Here is an 18,450-nt window from a genome sequence, read left to right as displayed (position 1 = left end):
AATATACGTCGGGATACCATTCGAAAAAAATGTATCGGGAGTTCCTAGATATCTCCCGACATTATATGAACGTCGAAGATGATGTCAATATAGTGCCGGGAGATGTCTAGGAACTCCCATGGTACATGTGCGTCGGGAGTTCCTCTATTTTTTTTTAAAAAATACCTTCTATTGTTAAATGGAAGGTATATACATCCACCCTTAAAATCTCAACTTCAACACTTCAAATTCAAATTCAAATTCCTAAAACCTACGACTAATTCAAAATCCTAACAACACTTCTCAATTTCAATACTACCTAGGACTAATTCAAAATCTAAATACTAAAACTAATTTGAAATCTAAAACCTAACACTAATTTGAAATCTAAATACTAAAACAAAACAATAACTAAACTAAACCACTTACCGAAATGAAGGGTGACAACGGAGATGACGACGAACAGTTGGACAAGGACAAGGTGAGTGGTGGCGTGGATCTCTCTCTCAACTCTCTCGACCTTATCCTTTTCAATTATGTGAATTACAAAACTGAAGTGGGTTTTGATAAGAGAGTTTCCAACGCACATCGAAAACGTCAGGAGACACCTCTTTTCCCGACGCCATAAGTAAAACGTTGAAAATAGTTTTCATTTCTCCCGACATTTTACTTATAATTAACGTCGAAAATGACTAAACTTTTCCTGACGTCGTGCAAAGAGACGTCGGAAAAAATTCGAGAATTAAATATTTATTTATCTTCTCCCAACGTCTTGAACTACGACGTCAGGAATAGTTTCACTTCTTGCGACGTTTTACCTATGATGTCGGGAATGACTAAACTTTTTTCGATGTCGTGCAAAGAGACGTCACGAAAACTGTGATAATTAAATATTTATTTATCTTCTCCCAATGTCTTGAACTACGACGTCGGAAATACATGTCTCGACCGACGTGTATTTTTATGCGTCGAAGATTGGTTTTTGTTCTGATGTTGTTGCCGATATCTTTTTCTGCGTTGAAAGAGCTCCGATTTCTTGTAGTGTTTGGAAGTTTGATGTTTTAGATTCTGACGGAGGGTTTGTGATCTTGGACTCCTAAGATTAATTTTGATCAATCCAAGATAAAATGTATTTTTAATTAAAATAGTTTTAAAATTTTCCTTTTTATTAAAAGGCTATTCTATAATAGATTTGGAAAATTGCAAATTGGTTGCTATTCTACTGTACATTGAAGAAGATGTTAAAGGTAATAATTAGATATTATTCCAATTATAGATTTTTTTGTATATATCTTTTCCTTTACTTGGATTTTTTGGTGTCTATTTACTTTTTTTAATTTGATTAAGTTAATTATCTAACAATTTATATACTAAACAGCGTAAGAAACTATGGAAGAAGAAGAAAAGATTTTAATATATTAAATGTCATTATATTTTTACTTAGCTTTGCTTGCTGAGAGTTCTTTTGCCATATATCATCAAAAAAATAAAATAAAATGTTAACCCATCAACATCACCAATAACGATCCAACCATCATCCTTTCATTAGGTTAAAGTTAAGTGAGAAAAGAGAATATATGACTTATGATGGATGATTGTGATATATATATATATATTGCTACGAAAATGTCGACTGCCACACATATATGACTTTTGTTTCAGACATCAGAAGAGAGCGTTGATATGGGGGACAAAACGTGCTGTTAATATAAATAAAATTCCGACTCTTTTGGTGTTTCTATAAATATAAAACAATTAAGCAAAGTAAACGAGTATAGTATTATTATCCAAATTCAAAACTGTGAACAAATATTTGTTTAAGTTAGTCAATGGCGTAGCAGCATATAATAATATTTCATATCAGACCTCACAGGGTTGAGTTCATGTACGGAAAGTACCTAAACACCTAAATTTATTTGTTCCATGCATCCAAATATTTATAACCTATATGAAATTAATAAATGTATTGTGTTTCTTTTTTAAAAAAAACATTACTTCTTTCCTTTCTCCAAAACTATTATTTTAGAAAATAAATATTTTATACATTTTTAGGAAATTATTGTAAATCTTGCCACCCTTGAAAATACTTTAAATTTTAAATTATATCAACGATAGAGTTTATCGACACCTATTTAATGATAGATATGAAATTTTTTCTAATAGTAAATATTTGAAGAATTGTAAAAAATAACAAATGTGACAAAAATATTTACCACATACAACAAAATTTCAGATTCTATCCATAATAGACACATATATGTTTTGGCATTGATAGATAGTGGTAGAAGGTTATCAGTTTCTATCCTTGATAGAATCTAAAATTTTATCTAGTATGTAAATATTTTAATTTATTTTACTATATTTAAAATTCTCCGTAAATAATTTCATTTATTTTGTTATATTTCAAAATGCCTCATATTTTTGTTGTATTTGATGTACTTTTGATAAAAAAAAAAAAATTGAGTTCGTCATATAATATTCTATCGATCTATAAATTTTTTACTATAGTTTTAATGTTCATCTCTTATTTAAGAATGTTATATTTCTATCATGTACTTCGTCTCAATGTCCTACTGGTTAAAGTTCTTTTTTTTTCTTGGACTGATTGATTAGATGTTCGAAAATTTTACATTGAAAAAATGAAGATGATTATATTTTTTATAAGATAGATGGACCCTACTCCTCCCATTGAGATTATACGATATGTTATCTAATATTATAGGGTAATTATAATTGATGATCATTTTAGGAATAATAATTAAGAATATAGCAACATTTTAAAAAAATTACAAATATAGCAAAACTAACGCGGATAGATTTGTATGATCTATCATTTATAACATGGTCTATCGGTGATAGACTTCTATCATTGATAAAATTCGACAAATTTTGCTATATTTGTAATTTTTTTAAAATGTTGCTATGTTCTTAATTATTTTGCATTTAATTGTTAAATTTGCAACTATCCCAGTATTATATGATATCAGAATCCATAAAACCTTAAACGGGTATTCAGTCCAATAAAAATAATTAAAATTTGATTAAGAGTGTTGAACCCTAAAAAGACATCATCTTAAGATATATGTGGAAGAAATCATCCTCTCATTCTCGATTGGTTTTGGTTATTTAAATATGACTACTGAAATATAGTGAGACGTATTTACCATTTTGTTGATAAAACCTGGCTGGATTTTGCTAATTTTCAAACTGGCAATCTCAAATAATAATTTGCACATACCACAATTTTATCAAATACTAATAACCAAAAGTATATGAAAAGTAAAATTTGTACACTCTCATTGGCATGTATCTTTCCCATTGTGTATATCACAAACCCTTAATATTATATGATATCTAACTCTTTGCAACAAGTAAACTAACTAAAGCCGTGCAACCACGACGTTTAACAATAGTCTTCACAAAAATAAAATAGAAAAATTCAAAAGAGTGACTGAATTTGGTCTTGTTAGATCGTGAGCTCCACTTTTCTCTATTCTCAAATCCACATATATATAAGTCCCTCAAATTCAACTCATTTATCACACACCCTTTTCAATAATTCACACACTTCATACTATTAGCCATGGCCTCAAATTCCTCCCACCTTCTACTAATCCTTCTCTTCATTCTCTCACTCATCAATCCCTCCCTCCAAGATTACTACACTCCCCAAAAGAAAAACATGAACGTAATCGATTCGTGCTGGCGTCAAACCTCCAATTGGGCCAAAAACCGAAAAGCCTTAGCCGACTGTGCAGTTGGCTACGGCAAGGACGCAATCGGAGGCAAATTTGGCACCATTTACACTGTCACTGACCCATCTGACAACCCTTCAAACCCTAAATATGGAACGCTACGTTACGGTGTGATCCAAGACAAGCCATTGTGGATTGTGTTTGGGAAGGACATGGTGATTGTGTTGAAGAATGAGCTGATGGTAAATAGTTTCAAGACCATAGATGGACGTGGGGCTAAAGTGGAAATTGCTTATGGGCCTTGTATTACGGTGCAAGGGGTTAGCCATGTTATTATACATGGAATTAGTATTCATGATTGTAAGCCTGGGAAAGCTGGGCTTGTTAGAGACACTGTATCGCATATTGGGAAACGGAAAGGGTCTGATGGTGATGCTATTGCTGTGTTTGGTTCTTCACATGTTTGGATTGATCATTGCTATTTAGCACGATGTACTGATGGTCTTATTGATGTTATTCATGCTTCCACTTCTGTCACTATCTCAAATAACTACTTCTCTCAACATGATAAGGTATGTATTTGTTTTTTTTTGGATTTTCTTTTCTTTCTTGTTTGGAATAATATTTATATTGATTAGTGATTTTTTTTAGGTGATGCTGCTTGGACATAATGATGGGTTCACTGATGATAAAATTATGAGGGTCACCATTGTTTTCAACCGCTTTGGTGCTGGTCTCATTGAGAGGATGCCCAGGTATAGCCAAGAGTAGAGTTTCAAATTTTCTTTTTGCACAGGCAACAAAACATAAACATTAATAGACATCTATCAAGAGTTGATAAAAAAAATTAAAACAAACTCATAGGTGGAAGTAGTATTCCTAATGCAAACTCACTAACAAACATGATTTTTTTTTTAATTGGTTTTGAGTTCAAAGATTAGAGATTTGATGGATGAATATTTCTAACGTTTTAGTATTTTGGATTAATAATGGTTGTAGGGTTAGGTTTGGTTATGCCCATGTAGCCAACAATAGATACGACGAGTGGAAAATGTATGCCATCGGTGGAAGTGCAAACCCCACAATCTTCAGTGAAGGAAACTACTTTGTAGCTCCTCAAAATTCTTATGCCAAACAGGTACTAAACAATTCGAAAAGCACCATAATAATAAAAAACAAGTATAAAAAAAACTAATTTGAAATGTAAAACTAACTAGCTATTTCAATAACGGATGAAACAGGTTACAAAGAGGGAGGTTAATAATGGGTGGAAAAATTGGAAATGGAGATCCTCCAGAGATGTGTTCTTAAATGGCGCTTATTTTGTGCCATCAGGATGGGGAAGCTGCAGCCCAATATATACAAAAGCTCAGTCTTTTCCAGTGGCTCCTGGCTCTATGGTTCCTGCTTTGACTGCAAATTCCGGCCCACTTCGCTGTTTTATTGGCAAAGCTTGCTAATTGAGAACTCGCCTTGATCGACTTTTTACGTGCGTAAATTTTTTTAACCACTTAAAAGGTCATTGAAATGTAATTTCCCTCGGTTTGTTTTTGTTTTTATTTTTTGTTTTGGTTTTTGATATATATATATCAAAGTGCTATACCCTAGCTTCTTTTGAAGCATGTGAGTATTTAATTTGGGCACTCCAAGAAGGAAGAACTTTTTTGGTTTCATGAGACATATAAATATTGATGATATAAAACTACAAGAGTTGTGTATAACTGATTTCTACAAAATTGTATAATCTATAGTTTTGAGTAAATGTTTAATAAACAACAATTATATATATTTATGCATGTAAAAAAAAAAAAAAAAAAAAATTTGCAACAGAGAAAGAGGATATCAAAACAGCCTATTGTCATTGCTTTGAACCCCGCAGGTTACCGGAGCTTTGGCTCTTACTCTTCTTACAAACCATATTACAGCAGCTGCAACTACAAACACCCCGGCAGCCGACACCGCCGCTGCCGTCCCTGCAATTTTAATATGCGATTAATAATCATCAAATGTCTATTAAAATAGAATTCAAGTTGAAGATTTGTAGAGTAAAATTTGTATTTGATCTTGATTTAAAATTAGCTCACCTGAAATTACAACATATTTCTTCTTTTGTTGAGATGTGTCATGATCTGCATTGGGAGATAAAAGTTACATAATTTGTTCACTTCTTTGAATGTGAATAAATAGTACACAGACAAATTAAAGTAAATATAGTATAAATAATAAACATATGAACTCCATACACATAATATTTATTTCTTTTCTTATTTCTTTATCGTTTTGATGCATATTTACATCAGCATATCAACAAAGTCGAGACCTCAATACTTTTGTGGGTGCCAATGTTCAAACGTTAGTTCTAACAAAAACTCACACAAAACAAGAAAAAGGGAGAAAAGTTATTCCATCATTCCAACTTGAAAGATATTTGAAGATGTGAATTTTTACAGATTACGTTTATTAACTTATGTTTTACAACCTCAATTAAGTTGAAACTCTAATTTAATCTTAAAAAATAAACGAATTCACTAACCTCCACAAAAAGTAGTAACATTACGTTCACCACAAAGGCACAAGAAACCCTGACTCTGCGTGTCAAATCCACAACTTCCTCCTCCTCTCACCATATCTTGACAATGTAAACACCTCGTCGACACCGGAATATCAAAATCAACCCTTATCCCATACTCCGGAACCTGATCATACGGCTGATCCGGCGCCCCAATGCTCTTCCAATACACACTCGTATAGCTCGAACAGTACTTCAGCATCAGCCTCAACGACTCTGTCGCCTTTGGATAATACGAACAGCAAGACGCCGCCCCCAAACCCCCGCTGCAGTCCGGCAAGTGTCTGCATAGATAGCTTGCACTGTCGCACGAAGAATCACACCGCTCTGGAAACCGCTCGCAGAACATTGGCTTAGGAGCCACAATTACATTGTCCTCACTGCAGTTGAAGAACAAGTAGTCGTTTTGGGAGGAAAGCGAGAGATGGGTGCTTGTGTCAAGGCTGAATGGTCTTGTGGGGCGGAAATTATCGCCGTCGTCACAGTTCCACATGTAAGGGTCAGTGATTTTAATGTGGCGTTCTGCGTAGCTTATGCTTTCAATTGGGTATCTCCCTGATGGAGTTCTCAACTCGAGCTTTCCGGAATCGGTACAGTCGAGGATGTGGCGGTAGTAGGGGCTGCCGCAGCCATCGTCGATACCAAATGGGTAGTTAATTTGGATTTGGCCGCAGGAAGTTCGGCATTTGGTGGATTGAGATGGGGTTATGAAGAGAAACAGAGTGAGTATTAAAACAGAGTAGTAATGAGGAAGTGGCATTGTTTTGGGAGATGGGTTTGTGATGAAGAAAGAAATGGAAGTTGAACCATAAGGGAAATTGTTGAATGAGTAAAGTGAAGTATTTATCTTTTGCTTTATTTTCTTTTGGTGGTGTGTTATGAGACCTTTGCCGGGGCTTCAAGTAATTCTTCTTGGTAATGTGGGGCTGAGATTTTGGGGTTTGCTACGTTGTTAAAGACAGTTTAAGTACTTTTTGACCATCTTATGTACTTTTGTTCAATATGGCTTTGGGAATTGGGATAGCCATCGTCTTTATACATCAACTTTTAGTGTTGTAATTTTGTTGTTTGTTTCTTCTAAAATTCTTGCCTTCAAACTTGGGCAACTGACCCATGAAAATTGACAGCCCAATCTTCCTAATTTTGTTTTGTTTACTATAGATCAAAAGTCAAGAAACCTCTTTTGATTAGTCCATGATTTTGGATTGGCTTCGTATAGCTAAGATCTACTGTGACACTTGGCTCCCAGCAAGCCTCCACTGATTATCCTGCTCTTATAGGAAAATATTAATTTTAAATGATAAAATCGGAGAAAATATTCTTAAATATACGTAGGCAGTATGTTAGTTTATCGGTGATAGATAATGAAAAAAACCTTGATAAATGATATTCTGTCTATTTGTATCTATTGTTTTATAATATGCACGTCTTGTGTTATATGTTAGCAACATGTTCCATGTCGTGCAGATTCTGATTGAAGATGTTCTTTTGTATCTGTGCAAATTTGATGATTTGTTTTTCTTTCTCTGGCAATATGTTTTGGCATAATTTGATGACTGAACAAATTCTAGCAAAAGATTTTTTTTATCAATATGCAACACAAATTTGCTAGTTCTTTTTATGTAGAAAATATTCTCTTGCACAATATCAGTATCCTCTGTAGATATAGGGGGTGTCCAAGAAGCTGAGACTAAATCCCAATAAAGAATCTCTCTTTTCCTTATTTGACGGCGAGGAAAAAAGCTCCAGATTGCATTTGGTGGAGACCAAGCTTCCTTGACAGTAATGAGCTTGTTGTTAGTGAGAGCAGAAAAACGACGCTGCAGCTGGTATAAAAGACCCATACCCGTCCAATTCTGATGCCAGGAAAGGGTGTTACCTCCACTAGAGATTTACCAATTAGTATTGGAAATAATTGGAAAGAATTAAGTTCTGGAGTTTGGTATAATGATAAACCATGGAGATCTTGCGCTAGTATTATAGCATTTAAGAGGAAAAACTTTCCAAGGCTCTTTAACGCATTTGGAGGCATAACATCCTTCCACAAACCATCTTTTCTTGTGATATATCTCCACAACCATTTAGTCTAAAGAGCTCATTTGTCAACTGATTTTGTCAATGCCAAGCCTTCCTTTGTTTTGAGGCAAAGTAGCAAGGTCCTACCTAACCAAGTGTGATCCTCCAGGTTATTAGTGCCTTCTCACAAGAAGTCTCTCACCTTCTTTTCGATAGATTTACAAATAGATGAAGGAGCTTTGAACGTTGAGAAAAGGTACGTAGGAGTATTGGTAAGAGCAGCCTTAATGAGTGTTAACCTCCCTCCTTTATAGATATGTTCATGTTTCCATGAAACAAATTTTCTTTCAATCAACTCAATAACTGGCTCCCAAAATGATAGTTTTTTTTCATTACCACCCAATGGCATGCCGAAGTAATTAAAAGGGAGCGAGGACGCTTGACAACCCCAAATTCTTTCAGCGATATTTGTCATATGTTCATCAATATTGATACAAGCGAAAGTAGATTTCTGCAAGTTAATTTTGAGGCCAGAGGTTTCCTCAAAAACTTTGATAATGAAGTGAATGTTGTTAATTAATATGATTGTCATATGTTCATCAATATTTACCTCATTATGTTCTCATTATGTTGATTGATATATCCCTTGATGATTCCTTTTTGTTGCGCTGCAAAATTAGTCTTGAAAGGTAGTCCATAGCCAAAACCAATAAAAATGGAGATAAAGACCGCTTTGTCTAATACCAAGAGTAGCCTGTATAAAGCCTCTTGGTTTTCCATCGAGAAGGATTGAATAGCTAGCAGAGGAAATGCAAGCCCGGATCCAATTAATCCATTTGGTGGGAAAAAATTTCATATGCAGTGTTGATAGGGGAAAGTCCCAATTAATTTTATCAAAAGCCTTCTCAATATTCAGCTTAAATATAATGCCCTGTTTTTCAATAATTCTCCCCAAAAGAAAAGATCGGTCTATTTCTTCTACTAGCTGGGCCATAAACACCTATTAACCACCATTGAAGATGATCAGACCTTTTGAATTGAATGGAAATTATGTAATTCCCTTCTATAACATCGACAACTTCAATATTAAGGGAGTCTCATATGGCTAAAAGGCCTCCAGCAGATCCAGTGGCTTTAACATATGCCCAAGCAATAGTAATAAAGCTCCAGAGAGATTTAACAATCTTATTATCAATAACAGTGAACTTTGTTTCAGATAAAATCACTATGTCGGCACAAGTGCCTTCATGACATCTTTAATAATATCTCCTTTTGAGGGAGAGCCAAGCCCCCTAACATTCCAAGCTAGAATCTTCGGGTGGAAACAGAGGCCCCTGTTTAGTATTTTCATTCCTTTCATTCTGTGTTGAGCTTATTATTAGTAATGGCATGCATAACACAGTCTATTCTTTACAAGCCAACTGTATAGTTGTTCCTTGAATGAGTTGCTTTCGTCACTATTATCCTTTTCCACATCAGGTTCAACTACAGAAACCTCATCAAATAGAACATCTAAATTGTTTTCAAAATCCATCCTCGGAGATTCCTGTATATAAGCCATTGAGGCTTCCTCTCTATTGCTGTAACATACCACAATTGATGAATTTTTAGGACCGGAAATCATGTTATCAGCTATATTGGTGTGTCAATCCCCAATTCAATATATACTTCATCAATTTTGATCATGTTATTTGCTTCCATGGCATTTTCTGTTGTAGTGTTTTGTATATGGCATTTTCTGAGCTTCATTTGTGATAATTCAGGCTGACTCTCTTGTGTACATGTAATAATTCTCCTTTCTTCCGCTTCATTAGGTTGGACTTTTTTATGGACTTTCCCTTCCTCTGTTTTGGCCCAATCTCTTTTAGATTTTTCAAATAAATCTGCAGGAGCATGTAAGTAATGGGATGGGACAACCATTTTCTCCACTTGAATGAAGTTAAAGTACAACATTTCAAAATAACGCTCTCAATTATTGTTTAAAAAAACATGCAATGTATGCATCAAAGAACTTATCTTAAACCACCGAAACTCGTATTGCATTTGTAGAGCTGACCCAGACACTTCGCTTAGGCGATATGGAGATGCCAACATTCCAACTAAGTGTAGAATGTTACAATTATTCTTTTCATTGTAACCATTGACAAGGAAATCGTTCATCTCTCCGATCTCATGTATAAGACTAAACACATCTTCTTGTCGATTTTCAGCTGCTACATGAAATATGGTTTTATTGTCGTCGTCAACCATCCATATGAAATCGGGATAGGAGCGAATGAGTATTATCAAAAACTCAACATTTCCAACTCTTGCTGCATCATGCAATAACCTTGAGGGAGTTTTTAGGAACTTGTATAGCTTTCATGTTGAAAGATCCTTGACAACAAAATTCCATATGCGTTCAACAACTTCATGGGCTAATGTTTGCATTTGAGCTTTTTTGTAAATTCCGTTGAAGCCTAGCAAATTAAAGCATAATCACATAATGCTTCAAAATATTCCAAAAAATGAGAAAGCCAAAGTTGTTAGGTATAATTACGTGAGTTTATACGTCTTTTCCAAAAGCTAAGCTCTTTGCTGCTTCCAATTGCATATGGTTTTCTAGCTAGCATATGCAAAGCTGTGATGCCATAATCTCCCTCTCTCTCCTTCGCTAATTCAGGTTTCTTTCTCAGAATATCTAATGCTATATCTACACTAAGGAAATAGAAAGAAATATTAAGAATATTCCATTTTATATTATTGACGAAATGAGATGATTTCACTTATAAGAAAAATGTTGAATTTACAAATATAGAAAGATTGCATATACTAAGACAACTATATGTGTCTATCATAATTCAGATATACATATTTGATCATCTATCGCAATCTACCCATGTGTAATTAAAGACCTCGACGACATCCTCCAAAGAAACTCGATAAATGATTTGATGGGCTCAAATAATAAAAAGGAAGAATCTTCATCTCAAAACATTTATAGTTTGGCTATATTACAAATTTACCAGAAAATTGCATCTCATCGACAAGGAAACTTATCCGTTGAACGTTACTTCAAAAAGCTCAAGAAATTATGAGATGAAATTGGCGGTTAAAAAAGGTAAACTTTAGAGAGATGATCAGAGTGAAGGAGAGAAATGGAGAGCTGCCCGTTACACTTCTCGAGTACAAGACATCATCATAATCGCTGTCGAAATGATTCAGCATTGACTCTATCATCAACTACAACCACAAGCAATTATCGAACACATTGGCTTCAAAAAAATTAGAAACAAGAAAAGAAATTAGAAACAAGAAACGAGATTGTTAACAAACGGATTCTCAAGGCCCGTTCGACGACCATATTCTTTTTGTATTTGTTTTTAAAGACTATTAAGTTTACAGATACTACTTACCGCACCAAATTTCTACCTTTGTGATCTACTTTCTTATATTTTTTAGAATAAAGTAGAAATTATATTCAAAGAAATTATACTTTGAATAATTTGTTTTCAAAGACTATTATCTAAACAAGAAATTATACTTTCTTATCACTTCACACATATCAACAATAATATATATTTTAGATTATAAAAGTGTTGAAAATATTTACAAATATACTAAAATATATGACATCCATATACAATAGACCGTACTAATCATTTCCACTTTTAAGGAAAACGCAAGTTATAATCATAATTTATGTCAGATGTGATAAATATACAATCATAACATATTTTCATATTCTATCGTTGATAAACGGATAAAGAATTTTGAATATTTTTTATATTTTATGAATTTTTTAAGTATTTTTGTTATTTATAATAGTTTTTTTTATTATATTAATAATAATAAAACCAACTTTTAAATAATATTTATGAAAAATATAACTAATTTAAACTATTCTTTCGTGAAATGATTTTATTCCCCTAATTTTGATGCATTTAACGTTTGTATCATTAGTTTAAGAAATTTTTTGTCATCCATACATATTGTAATATTAACCTCGATTCCCTTTAAATAATGTCAATTTATTATTAATTATATCGCCATGTTTATGGAATAATTGTTACATGCATAATTATAGGAACGTTAAGGAACGTACAATGAATAAATTATATTATCAATCATTATATGAAAAATTATATATTCGTATGATATAATAAAATGTTATTAAGAATTAACCAAAGCTTATGAAACACGAAGAAAACGAAGAAAGAAGAATAGAAGATTAAGATAAAGGAAAGGAAAAAAAAAGAATATTAGGATAGGAAGTTGTGGCCGATGATGGATGTGGAAACAGTAAAATTACCCCAGAAAACAGGTAATAATTACCCCAGTCATTTTTCCATATTTTCAGCCAAATAAATTAATAATTAAATTTTTTTGAATTTTTGTTTCATTTTAAACATTCAACATCAAAATTTTACCAACATTAACAATATATATATAACACAAACGTTAATAGTTGAAGATCCAAAAATGGAACTTACAATAATTGTACTAAAATAGCCTTTTCTTGTGTTTCTTCAAAGAAAATTTAGCCCAATAACTTGAGAGAAATATATCCACAGCGAGTTTAAAGTGAAACAAACAAAAACAACCAACTGGAAGAATGGAAACGATGGCAATGGCCAATGGAATCTTGTGCTTTGTTTTGTCATACGCAATAAAGAAGGTTGCGCTGAAAGCCACCACCATGCATGATATAGAAAGAAACAACGTGACTAACCCGAAGAATAATTTGAGCGGCAACGACATCAAGAAATCTTCTTCTGCATAGCGAGACGTTAAAATCGACAAAAATGTGAGTATAGAAGTTGTAGAAAGCACCAAAGCTACAACATCTGATATAACAAACACCGTAAAGGCTGGATTCTGTCGAAAATTTGGAGTGCCACTTTTATCGTCATTGCCTCCTGGAACTGTGAAAGCTGCCGCGAAAACCACCGTGGCTATTAGAGTTGCCACCAACATGCACGAATTCGCCGTATTTTTCATCCACTCCTCGCCGGCTTTTAATAGGTTTTTGTGCTCTTTTGTGAAAAGTTCACGAGGTGTTAGTTCATCAAACCGGTTTCCTACTATTCCCGCTTGAGGAGGCAGTGGAATTTTAGCTCTCATTTGAAGATAGGAGGACACAACAATTTTCTCAACTTCCTTCAAGTTCACACAATACAACATTTCAATTATTCTTGAACAATAACTATATTAGAGATTAAAGAAAAAGCATTCGCATCCTTGTAACATTCAACATTCATCTTCTTTCAATTCTCAATTCATCTGCGCAAAAGAATGTTAGGTGCAGTCTAGAATGCATGTAAGTACGAATTGCAAAAAACTTTTGTGTGCATTCCCAAATGACACCTAGTTTTTAGCAGCATACCCAGCTATATTCAATCATAGTTTATCACATAGTACTTTTTGAGTTTCGAGTGGGATGCAAAAGAGAAATGGATGCATGCATCCTCTTAAATCACCAATTCGGCCACCTAGACATTTAAGCTAGTGGATAAAGAAAAATTAAATTATATATCACTAATGTATTCAAATATTGCTCTTCTAATTTAAATCTATGCAGCAAACGACGTACCTTGAACCACAAAAGCTCTCTTTGCATTTGTAGAGCTGCCCCTGATACTATGCTCAAGTGATATGGAGCCGCCAGCTTTCCAGCCAAGTGTAGCATGTTGGAGTTTTTCTTAGGATCGTGATAATTGGCAAGAAAATCCCTGAGCCCGCCTATCTCATACATAAGACTAAACACACTTTCTTGTCGATTTTCAACTGCTACATGAAATATGCTTTTCTTGTCGTCGTCAACTTTCCATATCAAATCAGGATAAGAGCTAATGAGTATGATCAAGAACTCAGCATTTCCAGCTCTTGCCGCATTGTGCAATAACCTTGAAGGAGTTTTTATGAACAGGGATAGATCGTCTGTTGAAAGATTCTTGACAATAAAATTCCATATTTGTTCAACAGTTTTATGGGCTAATGTCTTCATATGAGCTTTTTTGTAAAATCTCTTGAATCCTAATAAATCAAAGCACACAACAATATAAATCATTATATAATAATGCTTCAAAACTCATATACAGTATTATATTCAAATGGAAATGCATGCTAAGTTGATGTGTATTACGAGAGTTCATATGTCTTTTCCAAAAGCTAAGCTCGCTGCTGCTACCAATTACATCTGACTTTTTAGATAGTACATGCAAAGCCGTTTCACCTTCTGGGTCCTCCCTGTTAAAATATAAACTTAATTTTGGATTAATAGTATTTTTGGACCTAGTTTCAACAAAAGCCAACATTCTAAAGATATTAATATTTTGATTATTCTAAAGAACTTACTCGAAAGAAATACCTTAGAACATATATCGTAGGAATTCTCTAGAACATAAGAGAAAAATGTGTAATTGTAAAGACTAGTCAAGATAAACATTTGTTCTTTTTCTTTTTAACATTTACAAGATAAGAGAGATCGAGAGTGTACAAGACATTTCAACTAAGTTTTCACCAGTATAGCAATCTTATCACACTCCAATATTAGAAGCAATCTCATTAATAGATAGAAAAGTACAAAACAAGCTAGAGAGAGAGGCTAAAAAAGTAGTGAGAAGATTACACATGCTAAGCAATTTAGAAGGGATGGTATAATATAAAGGGAATATTTATAAACATTCGTGGTCACTAGATTTTCTATGTGATTGGACAAAATCTATCCTCACCATAGCAACTAGTATATTTGTTGCTAGTATATTTTATATTTGTTGCTAGTATATTTAATAGGAGGGATGTCTTACCATCTTAAATCAGTAATATATATACATAAATGAAAATTTGCATCAAATGATAAAAAAAATTTAAAAGAAATAAATCATAGCCAGTGCACTTTTCTTTTTTCATATTGAATGTATGATAAATATAACAAGTAATTAGATATATCAAATGTCTATCAAAGGGCTAGCATAAAACTAACGACTTTTAAATTTACTACTTGTGCATGCGGTTTAAAAAATGTAGTGACATTAGTTCTATTATATATATATATATATTTTTTCGTGCAAAACAGTTGTAGAAATCATTAATAACACAAAGTAGCCTCTTTCATAAATTTCTCTTCCAAATTACCTCCAATTACCATCAGAGTCTTTTAAACCGATCCGTGCCTTTGCTAATTCAGGTTTCTTTGTCAGAATATCTAATGCAATATCTGAAATAAAAGAAAGAGGAAGAAATAATATTCATTAAGAACATTTAGTTTTATATGGATGATGTTTAATTAATTAAGTTAAGGATATGAAAAGCAATATATATATATAATACCATAGTAATCACTGGATATGGCAGAAATGAGAAGTTCAATTTGTTCAAAAGCTTCTATCTTTTGAAAATTAGTCTTGGAGAGGAGGAAGGAAGCCATTTCTTTGCGTTTGTAAGCTACAGCCATTAGAACTGGGAATTTTGTATTAGCATTACAAATATTTGGAAGTTTTTCATTCTTGTCAACCATTACTTCAGCGATTCTTACAACTCCTGATGCAGCAGCGAAAGCAAGAGCAGTATCTCCATTTTTATTTTTTATAGCTAAGTCAGATAAGGAATATTTTTCAACCAATTTTTCAACGAATGAAATATGTTTTGCAGCAGCAGCAATATGAAGAGGAGTATCCACACCACCAGTAATCTTCATAGTGATTGCTGATGAATCAACATCAAATATGGATTTGGCTGTCTTCCAATCACCCTTTATAGCAGCTTGATATAACACAACCTGTACTGGAAGCATTCCTTTTTTCTTTGTCGCTGCACATACAAACCCAACCATAATACAACGAAAACAAAAAACACTAATCTAAGTCTAAATTAATATCAAAATTATAAGAGTTCTATAGGTGGAAAAAACCTAGCTAGGTGCATCAAGCAGCACTTATCTTATCATGTGTGCAGTCCAAACAACAACCAATAAAATATTAAAAGAATACTGGATAGATCAGTGGACGTACCCAGAAGTGGCGTATCCAGAAATCATATGTAGGGGCACGATTAACAAAAAAAAAAAAAAAATTGTAGTAGATACTTTTTAAACCCAAGACTTTGGAATTTTAAAGGGCACAACCACTATACCAAAAACAAAATATAGTAAAAAAAATGCATTTTTAAAGATATATTGTAATTTGACACTTTAAAACTAATATTAAAATACAAAAATCGAAAATGTGAGGGGGCACGTGCCCCTGACCCCTTAATAGATTCACTCATGACACCAACCATCTCCACTAGGTAGACACCATTTTCTCGTCATTCCCAAATATATATTCAATAACCTAAAAGGGATATATATACATATATATTATTTTAAATGATTTTTATGTCATAAAACTTCATAAAATATTTATATAAATAATTAATAGATTATATTAATCTATCAATGTGTATTAACATTTATAAGTGATATTTTGATATTTTTATAAATATTTGATTGATTTGGTATATTTAGAAACAAACCTATATTAATATTAAAATTTTAATGTTTGTTTATGTGAAAGAAACATATACTAACTCCATTTTAATATTACATTTTTAATATTAAAATTTTAATGTTTGTTTATGTGAAAGAAACATATACTAACTCCATTTTAATATTACATTTTTAAAATATATTTAAATAACATTTATTAGATGGTTATGAGAAAAAAATAAATATTATTTTAATATTGAAATTATTAAAAAACTAAAAAGCTGGTTTTTCTTTTCTTATAAATATTTGTCTTTTACTCTTTATTTCTCTCAGCTACCCACCACATTATTCTATTTATTATACGAAGTGAAGTAGCATTGTTTTGGGGAAAAAAAAAATTAGTGAGATAGTGGTAAATATAACAAAATTTAGGTGATGCTTTTAAAGCCTATAAAAAAACTGTTGTTATGCAAACAATTATTATTACTAGAAATGATATCTAATGTAATTACTTTTTTTTATTATTATTTTTTTTTGTTCTAGAAAAATGAATGGAAATTTGGACTATGGAGTATTGAAAATTTTCTTTTAACAATAGGTGAGTTTGAAATTTTAATCTTAGGGACAGGGAATTGTAAATTTAAGAATGTAAAGGGGAAAAATACGAGAGATAATTTATGAAGGAATAAATGTATAGAACGGATGAACGTACAGTTGAACAGAATTGAAGACTGATTTTCCGCCGCTGGATCAGGATTGGGATTGGGCTCAGGCTCTACTCCATGGTTACTTCTTGGATCTGTTGTATTATCTGTGCGATCTTGTGTTGGTGCTCCGGTATAGGACCGATTGCCTTCCATGGAAGACCGGGGCATGGCATTGTTATTTCTCTCTTGTTCTTCGTTCTCATTCTCTTGCTCTTCCCCATCTTCTCCTTCTCCATCTCCTTCTGCATCTCCTTCTACATCTCCTTCTGCATCTCCTACTCCAGCCCTTATATTGACGACAAACTGATCATCAGCCGGCGGAGCATTCGACCTTTGAGCTGTAGGAAGAGTGGTTAGTTCTTCTTCCCCATTTGACTCTGAAGAAATATCATTGTCTTTGCTATGGGAAGTTTGCACTGAGCTTTCCATATCGGCCTCCTCGGAACTGTCAAAAAAAAAAAAATGGAGACACTCAAAAGATATATGGAACTTTGAATAATATGTATGGAAGTTGTATATAATGATCTGCAAAACTGGAACATGAACGGATATATATCTAAGTAAATATATACGGTGCTTGCCTAACAATTATATTTTTGAATGATGGATTTAAAAAATAGAGAAAATCTAGCTAATGTATATGAGCTGTAAATGTAGGATATTTAATCTAGGAATTGTCCAAAATAACAAATTTGATAAAATACTTACAATATATGGTAAATTTTGTAAATTCTGTGGATGTATCAATTTTCATCACTAATATTATCTAAAATTTTGGTATGATTTATAAATATTATAATTTATTTTATTATTTAAAAAAAGTCATAATATGTATATCCATCGGATTTGTAAAAGCTGAAAGTAATCTCTCAACATAAAAGAAAAAAAAAATCCTTTAAAGGAATCTCGAGATGAAATGGGAACATATGCATAAATAAATTAATCAGTACAATGAGAGAAGACTTGGAAGTCAATGATATATGGTTTTCTTATTATTCTTTGGGAAGACCTTTTGAACTAATTCAATTCTCATCATTG

General features: G+C 32.8%; 3 protein-coding genes across 3 annotated transcripts; 1 reads left to right on the top strand and 2 right to left on the bottom strand.

The window, feature by feature from the left end:
* Positions 1–3,535: 3,535 nt before the first annotated feature.
* Positions 3,536–5,497, top strand: LOC101211379 (putative pectate lyase 2). The gene is made up of 4 exons (XM_004152993.3): positions 3,536–4,246; positions 4,326–4,429; positions 4,674–4,812; positions 4,916–5,497. The coding sequence occupies exons 1-4, from the start codon at positions 3,563–3,565 to the stop codon at positions 5,132–5,134; spliced, it is 1,146 nt and encodes a 381-aa protein (XP_004153041.1). The 5' UTR covers positions 3,536–3,562; the 3' UTR covers positions 5,135–5,497.
* Positions 5,363–7,166, bottom strand: LOC101213294. The gene is made up of 3 exons (XM_004145142.3): positions 6,208–7,166; positions 5,759–5,803; positions 5,363–5,647 (listed from the first exon to the last, which is right to left on the bottom strand). The coding sequence occupies exons 1-3, from the start codon at positions 7,001–7,003 to the stop codon at positions 5,517–5,519; spliced, it is 972 nt and encodes a 323-aa protein (XP_004145190.1). The 5' UTR covers positions 7,004–7,166; the 3' UTR covers positions 5,363–5,516.
* A 5,496-nt stretch (positions 7,167–12,662) lies between these two features.
* Positions 12,663–18,003, bottom strand: LOC101219527 (ankyrin repeat-containing protein At5g02620-like). Its single transcript, XM_011654235.2, has 6 exons — positions 17,418–18,003; positions 15,571–16,050; positions 15,376–15,457; positions 14,384–14,487; positions 13,832–14,274; positions 12,663–13,398 (listed from the first exon to the last, which is right to left on the bottom strand). The coding sequence occupies exons 1-6, from the start codon at positions 17,839–17,841 to the stop codon at positions 12,742–12,744; spliced, it is 2,190 nt and encodes a 729-aa protein (XP_011652537.2). The 5' UTR covers positions 17,842–18,003; the 3' UTR covers positions 12,663–12,741.
* Positions 18,004–18,450: the final 447 nt, after the last annotated feature.

This window comes from Cucumis sativus, chromosome 1 (assembly GCF_000004075.3).
Source record: "Cucumis sativus cultivar 9930 chromosome 1, Cucumber_9930_V3, whole genome shotgun sequence".
NCBI classification, from domain to species: domain Eukaryota; kingdom Viridiplantae; phylum Streptophyta; class Magnoliopsida; order Cucurbitales; family Cucurbitaceae; genus Cucumis; species Cucumis sativus.
Note: the sequence above shows the minus strand (reverse complement) of the source record. Positions and strands in the feature narration are given on the sequence as shown.